General features: G+C 34.8%; 1 protein-coding gene across 1 annotated transcript; it reads left to right on the forward strand.

Moving 5' to 3' along the window:
* The first annotated feature begins 3,454 nt into the window (after positions 1 to 3,454).
* Positions 3,455 to 11,141, forward strand: LOC132921031 (muscle segmentation homeobox-like). The gene is made up of 3 exons (XM_060983835.1): positions 3,455 to 4,872; positions 8,434 to 8,621; positions 9,429 to 11,141. The coding sequence occupies exons 1-3, from the start codon at positions 3,939 to 3,941 to the stop codon at positions 9,873 to 9,875; spliced, it is 1,569 nt and encodes a 522-aa protein (XP_060839818.1). The 5' UTR covers positions 3,455 to 3,938; the 3' UTR covers positions 9,876 to 11,141.
* The last annotated feature ends 307 nt before the right edge of the window (positions 11,142 to 11,448 follow it).

Here is an 11,448-nt window from a genome sequence, read left to right on the forward strand (position 1 = left end):
TATTACGCTTCTATCAATTATTATGCCATTAAAGTGTATTACTAAAACATTTTCACTATTCCGTTTCATTAGTATCTATTTTTTAATTATTATTAATTATTGTAGACCAACGCTATGCTATATTATAATGATATAATAATGGTTTTACTTAAGTTAGTATATTGTACACTTATATGATAATTGATTGTTATTCTGGTACAAAAATTATTATTTGAACTACCATAATATACCTATAATTTCTTAAGACAAACTCATCAACGGTCCAGTTACCTAATTAAAATTCGTTCACTTCAATGATAGATAGCTGGTATATATAACAATATGACTTGATGTATTTATAAATTAATAATTATTACCTATGTGTTATCGGAATTAACGGTCATAAAAATGTCTACATATATATGTGTAATATGATATTATACAGTTTAAATAGTATATTGTACCAAATTAAGACGCACTTATATCAATTATCATATTTAATAGGTCGTCGACGTAATAGAATTAGTATAGGTAGGTATATTAATAATGATCGCTAATAATCAATATAATAATAATAGGTATATATCGTACGATTTCGTAAGTTTTTATTTCGGTCTAAAATATAAATTTTCTACGGACGCAGAAATATTATTATAATATTATTAGTGTGATTAACGAATTAAATATGATCAAACGAGATATGAAATATCAGCTATATAGTACAGCAATAGGTATAACCTCTAAACATATAATAAATTAGGTACCGTAAATATTGCATGCGATTGTACTTTATCTACAATTAATGCAAAACCACAACCACGTTAAATTATACACAGACAATTATCATTATCATATTATATACCTATTGCTATACACGCGGTGTAGTGCAGTGATTTGTTTTCAATACCTATACGGCCTGCAATGATAATATATATGCAAATATGTAACTAATATATTATTTTAAAAAGATGCGTAAGCCTGCGCACTCGGCTGATATCAGCTTTTATATGAAAGTAATATATATATATATTTACATAATATAGGTAAGTATATACGATTTCATTTAACGATTTGAATAATACCATTGCGTATTTGCGTATATCATTATTTTCAATTTTGTGTATAATATTATGATATCGAAATATATATTTTTACGGTTCGATCGAAAACGTTATTTATTGTTATGATTTTTTTTATATGTATATAGAGAATCTCGGAATAAGCTAATAAAAAAGTACAAAGATCGAAATTTATCACACGAAAACCCGTATAATATAAGTGCATAGCATAATATTATAGATATAATAATGTATATAAAGGTAAAAACAAAAATCAGTTAAGTGTCTTATATATACCATGTATAATAATGTACCTATATAACTACCTAAATACCTATTATACGTTTATATAGCCACAATATTAATTGATAACATAATATATATAAATGAAATAAAAACAAAATAATTTCAGGTCAAAGGGTTCAACTAAAAGACGTTTATTACCGCAACTATTGCAGCGTGTAACATAATATATACGTACATTGAAATTCTTTAAATAATTTGTAATACAATCTATACTTTATAATATTGGTTTATGGCCATTGGAACTATTACCCATAGGTAGCTATTATGGTCGCGACTCGTGATAAATTGGATAGGTAACCTTATACCTATGTCTCTCTATATATCTGAATTGTAAAAGTGTTTCCCAACTTTTTTAATATAGCAATACCCACTATTTATACACTTATTCTGCCGGGTGATCCGTAGCTCTATTATAGTTATATTTTGATATATTGTAGTCTGTAAAAGGGTCTACATTATTATTAGGTATATAATTTAATCGTTTAATCTTATACATTTTTATTGTTGTGACCACAAAAAAATGTCACAAACTACAGGTTAGGAACCACTGGGCTTTATCAAAAGGAAGGTACTATTTGATTTTGTGAAATGTACTATAATAAAGCACGTAATTATGTTGAGACTAATGAATTTTAAATTAAACAAATCAAACATTTTTAGATACTCTTATATTTGCATAATATACCTAATATAATACAATTTTATACTCAGTAAGTATTATATAGGTAAATAATTAAATACAACTATTATACACAATAAATTATTTAAAATAATATTATAATATTATATTATTATATACCAAATGGCAAATACAAATTTATTGTGAACTATTGGTAATTAATTCACCCATACCGGTCATACCTATATATTGTTCATTCCATAATATCCATTATATTGTATTAAACGTGTATTGGTATACATAATACCTTAATACTTATATACGTATTTACCGAAGTCTTTGATGAATCAATTTAGGTAAACCTATTTGATTTTTATATGTTTTATTTTGGTGATAAACACAATAGTATAATTGACAATTGTAGGTACACTATAATATTATATTATGTGTATATAATACGCGTTATTAAATATTTACATTATACCTATTGTGTATCATTACGATAATAATAATAATTAATAAATGGTATATCAATAATTTTTATCGACGATTTGTAGAAAATATTTTTATTATTAAATAAATTATTGTAATAGGTAATCGAGCGTGCAGTTCCATAAGGATATTATAATTTATAATAATAACTGAACAACAATAGTATATAATCGAGGTCATTTCATACATAGATATAATATTATTATATCAATGTGTTTTAGTATAAATATTTAAACGAACGTTTAATTTATTTTTAACTGTCAGAGCATTTGATAATAGGTACGCATAGATATACCTATATAGGTAATATTATTATTGAAGTAAATCGCTAATTTTTAAAAACTTATATAGGCGTGTATATATAAAGCTATATATTTGTCGCTAAACATCACTATTAGGTATACTCGCATTTCACAGTTATTTTATATTTTATATTATAATCAGACTATACGTACAGTGCAATTTCGTACATATAAATCGTATATATTATACATTTAAAGTTGGGTACGTGGTTTCATCCCCCTCTCTCCCTCTATAGATAGGTATACCATATACCTATACACTGAGAAGGGATGTTATAAAAAAATTCGTATTTGACGCATTGGCCGCAAATATCTACCTACTTACCGCAAGCACTTATACGGTACTCACTAGTATATAATATAATATAATATTATGATATAATACGCCACTGTAGGCGGTTAACGATCTGTCGAGGGTTAGCGAGCGGACGGCAAAAACAATATATATAATTTAGTGGCCAGCGGCGGCGTGCGATGACGATGACGACGGATGCGACGTCGTCGTATTGACGAAACGGCGTGCCCCCTCGCCGCCGCCCCGACTGAACCACCCACTGCCGCCGCCGCCACTCAGCGACAGCAGCACCGTCGTCGGTGTCACGGGGGCCGGCATGGGCGTGACTTGCGCGATGGGCGGCGCCGGCGGCCACTACCGGGCGCGCTCTGGTCGCGGCCGCCGCCGTCGCGAGGTCGAAGCCAGCCGCGGCGCTAACCGTTTGGACGTTCAGTCGACCGACGACACCGCTACTGTCCGTGTTCCGCCGCGCATACGTGATGATAGTAATATTATTGTTGCAATAAAAACATATATATTATTGTTGTTCGCCGTTTCGCCGATCGCAGTGTGCCTATCACCGTGAATAACATTAACACCGGTGCCGTAAACGATCGCGTGTGCGCTTTAACGCGTTGAACGTAATAATCGAACAATTTTTTATTTTTTTTTTTTAATTTTCCGCGCCTTCCGATATCTAATATTTTTTCCCTATCGTCTTCTCATAATTCGATAGAAAGAAATATTTGAACATTATACGCGAACGTCGTTTGTCGTCATAATATATACACGCAAATCAATTTTCGCAATTATTCGTTTTATGAATTCGCGCGCGTCGTCCGCTGCGGTCTGCCGGTGGTAAGCCGCGCGCGTTGAATGCGCTTTACAAACGGTTCGTGCGGACACACATGCTAGAACCGACCGGAGCAGCAAATATGACAGTGTTAGCGCTCAACCATCTGTTGCCGCCGCCGCCAACGCCGTCCGTCAACAACGGTGGCCCGCAACAGCAACAGCAACAGCAGCAGCAGCAACAGCAACGCGCGGCCGCCGCAGCTGAGAGCAACGGCGCCGACGACGTGCAGCAAAACGGCAAGTCGTCGCGCATGATGACGGTCGCGGCCGCGGCCACCAACATGACGACAGCCATGATGATGGGTGGCGTTCCGCCGACCGGCGTCGGCCACCACCATCACCACCATCACCACCACAGCCACCACAACCAGTTGCACAATAACAACAACAACAACAACAACAACGACGACACGGCCAGCAGCCCGCGATCGTCCGTCGTCGCGGCCGCCCGGCCGTCCGGTCACATCAAGTTCAGCGTGGCCGCTCTGTTGGCCGACACCAGGCCCGTACGGTCGCCGACGCCCGGTTCCGTGTACGACGACGACATGGACACGCCCGACGACGACGAGGACGACCGCAACAGCGTGGACGTGGAGACGACCGACGGCGGCATGCCGGCCGGCCGGCGGTGTTCGTCCGGCACGCCGGACCGCGGCCGCTCGCCGATGCCGCTTCACTCGTCATCGCCACCGCTGTCGCATCATCAGCACCACGGCGGCCACCCGTTCCAGCAACCCGGCGGATCCATGGCCGCCCGCGCCGCGTTCATCATGTCCGGCGGCAACGCGTCCGTTCCCGGCGGTGGACACCATCACCATCCCGTCGCGCCTGTCCGACCCACACCGTTCACGGCGTTCGCTGCCGCCGCGGCAGCCGCTTACTCGGCCGCCGGCATGCAGCACCCCGCCGCCCCCGGAGCATGGCACTCGCATTACCCCGGCACGTTCGCCGGCTTCGGTTCCACCGGTCTCAACTCAGGATCGCCTGGTAAGTTTTTCAAGTCAATACAATATATATATATATATAGCTATAATCGTAATATTTATATAAGTCCGACTGCTGTAGACGGTGATGTGCGTTGGTATATATATATGAGTGTCAAAAAACTTTTTTTATATTTTGCCGCGACACGTTTGCTCGACAATATACTATTTTTAGAACGTCTATTGTTGGCATAATAGGCAGGTAATTGTCGGTATTTATTTTTATCCCTGAAGGTATGTGCAGCATAATTTCCGCACAGTATATGACACGTCTGTTTTTAACCGTTTTTGTAACGAAATCAATAACGGCAGGCAATTAGCCGAATATTAATTGTTGATGCGCTCGCGACGATATTATGAATTATATTAATTATCACATTATTATATTATTTTATAATAATAATTCGCTATCGACAATTCATTATAACGTATCATCCTTCTATTATTATTATAATATTATCTTCGAGGACTAAGTTCAACGGTCGATTTTCGACACGCAAACAATATAATATATATGTATAAAATATCGTTCTAAGTGCAATCTCAAAATTGATTAATAGTCAAAATTCCATGATAATTTATATGGCAAATTATACGCGTTATGTTAATCCTACGAATTTTAATTTATTTTTAATTTTTATAGTTTTTTGTTCTTCTTATTTTGTTAATTTGTTATTAATTTAGAGCTGCTATATGTATATAATGTCTGTAATGATTCTCATTATACTAATATGTAGAAATTGCCCGTTAGTCGTTATAATAATCAAATAATATAATAATAACATCCATGACATTATAAGTGTGAATTGGCATCGCTTCATAGTTTCTTACGGAAAAACTTATCGTTTTATGTCAACATTATTAATTTTTTTATAATTTGCATTAGTGGGTAATAACTAATAACCTTTACATAAATTATCTGCACAAATGAATCTATAAATTATATAACTTAAGAACATATATTAATATATGTACTTTGTACCTATAATACAACTATATATATATACAAATACAATAAGGCTACAAACTATTATTTGCTTAATGCTGTTAGATTTGTTTTATATTTTTTGCTTAATTTATAATATCGCCGAGATACATAACATTATTATGGATATTATTATGAGATTTCAGAAATATTTAATGAATTGAAAATAATGTGTAGTAGCTATAAACTTAAATAAATTGTAATAAGAACATTATGATTTAGGAAACGAAAAATTATATTTGATGCGCTTGTCTTATTTATGATGTTTTTCAATAATATAATATAATTGAATTTGTCTTTTTTTCCTTTTTGATTTGCGTTTTATATAAACACACAGACTGTCGTCTTCCGTGCGGTCGTTAAGACATTTAATGTAAATATTTGCACCTAACTTATTGTTATTATTATTGATCTAATCTGTAATGCGTGTCTACCATTTTTTGTGTATAGATATACCTACGTATACAAATTATTTTGGATTATTATTATTTATTAGGTAAAATATACATAATTTATATTTTAATGACAAGCAAATAAGCAATGGTGAACTATACATACACCTTATACACGATGTAATGAATATTAAAGATTGAAGAAACAATTATTGATATACCGGTTCTTTAAATTTTAATTTTCTCGCCGAACATACTAATGTTATTTGTTATTTCTTTAAAAGTCTTACTTGCAGTGTACAAGCTATTATAATAATAGTAGGTACCTATCTATTTTTTTAAATTCGTTTAAGTCAATGTTATATTGATACTTGGTTACTTTATATTTTATATCCCTTAAGGTATAGGTACAATAGGTACTTATATAAGTAAATCTATGAATATTATAAATTATGTTTAACGATACATGCAGTTATTATATATATTGCTTTATCGGATGTATAATTTACATGATGTTTAATTATAAAATGCAAATGCAACAAAACTATAAAGATAGCGTAATAATAGTTATTGCTCGAAAATAACTTATACCAATTACCCATTATATATGTATAGTAGCTACCTAAATAATCAAAACCGTTAACAAATTCCCTGTATTATTTATTATACGTTCATACCAACATATAATAATCTCTGCTGCGATTACACGTCCGTATCGGAAAAATATCGTATACAGGTATGCTCATCATGACATATTGTATTTATTGTCATAATACTGCGTTATCTCTATAATAGATCGTTCTGTTGTCGATTTTTTTGCTCGAGAAATGAATAATGTATAAAAAATATTAAGTTTGTGATGTGTACCTATATTATATCATCGTTTATATCATATTAATATTGTGATTTGAGACGACAATTATAAATGAAAAAAACAACAAAAAAGTTTATAGATAGACCGCCGCTGACCCGAACTTAAGTTCTCAAATTATTATATTTCATGACTTAAACCGTTTACGATAGGTATATACTACATATAAGTACCGACTGGAGGGCACTTGAATGTATTTTTTATAAATAGTTTATCGCGCTCAGACTATAATAATATATTAATGCTATATAGCCATATAGATATATATATATTGTTACAAACGACAATAGACGCGGCAATACAGTAAGTGGCTATATTATGTATAGCGCACAATCGTATGATTACAATAATAATAATTGCCACGGTTTTATACAAATCAGCTATTGTTTGGCAGCGCGTGTAAGTGTACTTTTTTTTCCGATCTCGGTCTAGCCGGCTGCAGCAGTAACCTATAACGCTGCCGTCGCCGTCTGCGGTATTCCGCCGCCGTATCTCTCTCTAATTGGGCGATTTTTTTTTTTTTTTTATTCTGTTCACCATAATATGCGCCGCGCTGCGGTATATTATATAGTTCCTCTCGGCGGCCGTTTTATTATTATTTTTAGCGGCGTCTAATTGCTCTCTCGGGCGACCGAGACAAATGCACGTTAAAACGAACGTAAAATGTGTTAATCGGCGCGAGGCCCGACCCGGCAGCGCGGTGTGCACATACACACACACTGACGTCGTATAACGATGACAAACGCACACGCGGACAAACGCGCGAGGGTCGTGCCAAGAAAGAGGAAACGTACAAAAAAAAAAACTGGCCTAAACGCGAACAATATATTACTGTATAGTCGATAACACCGCCGCCGCGTATAAGTCTGTAGGTTTTACATTTTTTGGCCTCGGTTTTCACGCGTTTAAATTATTTGCCACAAATTTTTAAAACACACACACACGCGCGCGCGCTGTCACCGTTTATCGTCGTTAATCGTCGAGTTCTAATATATATATATATATATATACGCACACCGCGTATTTATAGACAGACGACACACACATACGAGCGCGTGCGTGCGCTGTATGAGTTCGTATCCCAAGTTTTTTATAAGTGTGTGTGTGTGTGTGTGTGTATTCCGCCAGCGAAACGATATCATATTATTAATTATTATTATCATAAATTACGTCGATTAAACCTTTTATTTTGAAATTATTAATCATTATTATTACTTTTCATATATGATATATAATATATATATATATATTATATTATTTATTATTACAATATAAATACGAGTTTAACGGGGTACTCATTTCCGTTTTCTCTTTCAGATTCTAACAACGGCGAACCGCCCAAACTCAAGTGCAACCTGCGGAAGCACAAACCCAACAGGAAACCCCGAACGCCGTTTACTACGCAACAGTTGTTGAACCTGGAGAAAAAGTTCCGGGAAAAGCAGTACTTGAGCATCGCTGAAAGGGCCGAGTTTTCCAATTCACTGCACCTGACTGAAACACAGGTAACGCGATCGTTTTGTATTTATTTAAAGTGTTATGCAATTTTCGCGATAAGTTATATGGATTTCTGGTTTTCTCAAGCATCCTATATACACGACCATATAATATGATTTAATCAGTGGTGCAGAGCTTAATTAACAGGTGTTTTTAAAACAATAGCTCTAAAGGGGTGTATGCGCTTTATAGTATGTATAACGAGCGTATCACAATGTTCTAAATAATAAAATGCCTACTGGAATATATACGCTGTTCGCCTTAACACAATTCGTATGGGACGTTACGAGACGTTGTATATATGGCTATATAATCGTTTATTTATAAGCTATTTGCAATTGGTTTTATTAGATTTTAAAATGGGTCGTAAATTAACTGTATTGGGGTTGTGGAATATAGTCCCCACGGGTCTGATATTTTTTGGTGGGTTGTTTAATGGGTATATATTATTATTTGACCAATCCGAGCACCATTGAATAGATAAATAACCCATGATAAAAGCGTTTCATCGTAATTATTTTATTTATTTATTTCACATACTATAATAATGTTAGAGATATCGTTTTTTTACTCACCTCATTCTAAAAAAATTTTAAGGGAAGTGAGCTGAACTTTAAATAATTATATAAGACGAAGGTGTGTAATTCTAACAAAAATTACAAAAAATAAAAATATATTATACATTATAAGACAACATTTCAATAAGGCTGATGTAAAGCTATAACGATTACTAAATTAAATACTTATGATATTAGTTCATTACATATATCATTGGTTTTCAGTATTCTAATCTCTGTATGTATATAAATTAACAGGTGAAAATATGGTTCCAAAACCGGAGAGCCAAAGCCAAGCGGCTGCAAGAAGCCGAGATCGAAAAGTTGAAGATGGCCGCTGTGGCCGCGGCCAGGCCGCACCACCCTCTGTACGGCAGCCCTCACCTGCCGCACTACTTCCAACACCCATCCGAGCTGTTCGGTCATCCGCACCAACTGCAATCGCTCCTGTCGCACCGGCCCACCATGGCGCACCTCATCGCCCAAGGCCTGCAGCAGCAGCAGCAGCAACAGCAGCAACAGCAGCAGCAGCAACAGCAACAGGGCCCGCCACCGACGCACCAGCCGGCCGGCGGACAGGTGCAGCAAACCCATACGCCGCCCGCGCGCTCGTCGATGTCGCCCGGCGGTAGGCGGTCCGCCACCCCCATGTCGCCCACCCCGTCGATGGGCGGCGGGGGCCCAGGGTCCACCACGAGCGTCTAGTGTGGTGCGGCCGCGGTAAATCGCGCGCAGCACGGCAAAACGGTATTTAAAGACTATACGCGCCGCGTATCTATCTCGTTCTATTTTATTATTATATATATACACGATATATAATATATTGTAATGTGTTATTATATGTATAAAACGATATTCTCTTATACACAATAATCATTATTAATGTGTATTACTACTATACTACTACTACTACTATTACTATTACTACTATCATATTGTACATGGAAACTAGTCATCAGCCGCAAAATAGAAAATAAAAAACGAACCGCCGCCGTCGCGGAGGACGGAAGAATATTTGATATTTGCCAACCAATAACTGCAGCCATCACCACCGCACACCATATATTATAATATCATCATCGATATAATACTAAATATATATATATATCACTGTCATCGAATCGCGCGATATAATTATGTTATAATAATAATAATAATAATAATGATGTATAATATTATTTTTTACTGTAAATTAATATTGTCTTAACGAGTTCCTCTATATATATATGCATACACGCAACACATAACGCCATCCATACCCCCACTCCCCTGCTGTAGGTATACATATATACGTATATAGGTATCCGGTATACATATATATATATACGTATATACGCGAAAATCCGACTGGCCGCGACGAGTTTATATATATTATATATATGTACCGCCGCCATGTGCCGAGAGATCGTTTTATTTTATTTTTTCGACTTATATATTATGTTTAAACGTAGGCATATACCTATAATATTATCATTATTATTTACGTGTTGTTTATTGTGATAAGACTTTTTTTTCTATCTCGTCGGATACATTGCTATATATATATATATATATTCTGTCCGGCGGGAACCGTGCATTATACGCATATATGATTCATTTTGTTTGTTTGTTGTACAATTCTTATATTTCTCGCGTAATATAACGCGAATATATATAAGTATAATAAATGGTATTGCAAATCGCGCGTACATTTATATTCATATATGTAAATAAAGCCGTTTGTAAACTATACATAATTACAACATGTATATGTATATAATATATATATGACAGTAGACTAATTTTTAAGATAGGGTAAAACTGTGTACAAGTGCCAATCCTATTATATATATATATTATATATCCCTATATGAATGTTTTTTTTTTTATGTACATAATATAATATAAACTCGAATATTATTATAAATAGCAATAATATTGAGATAAAAAAAAAATAATAAAACTCGTTGTTGACACAAGTACATTATATAACATTTTGTTCGTCTTTATTCATATATATACTTTATACAGTGAGATATTTTGTATATTTTATGTATATAATACCTTAATTCCTATTTCCTATACATCGCTTGTCAATCAATATTATAATTATACATATAGGTGATAGGTACATATCACCCACGCCGTTGGTTTTAGATGACTGCAGACGTATAGATTATTGTATTATGCATATTTTAAAGGCGCAGAATGCTAATAATTATAGTTGGAAAATTACTTATTTTAAGGTAAATAGTATAAATAATACATCTACAACATTATGATATCGTGATATATATGG

This window comes from Rhopalosiphum padi, chromosome 2 (assembly GCF_020882245.1).
Source record: "Rhopalosiphum padi isolate XX-2018 chromosome 2, ASM2088224v1, whole genome shotgun sequence".
NCBI classification, from domain to species: Eukaryota; Metazoa; Arthropoda; class Insecta; order Hemiptera; family Aphididae; genus Rhopalosiphum; species Rhopalosiphum padi.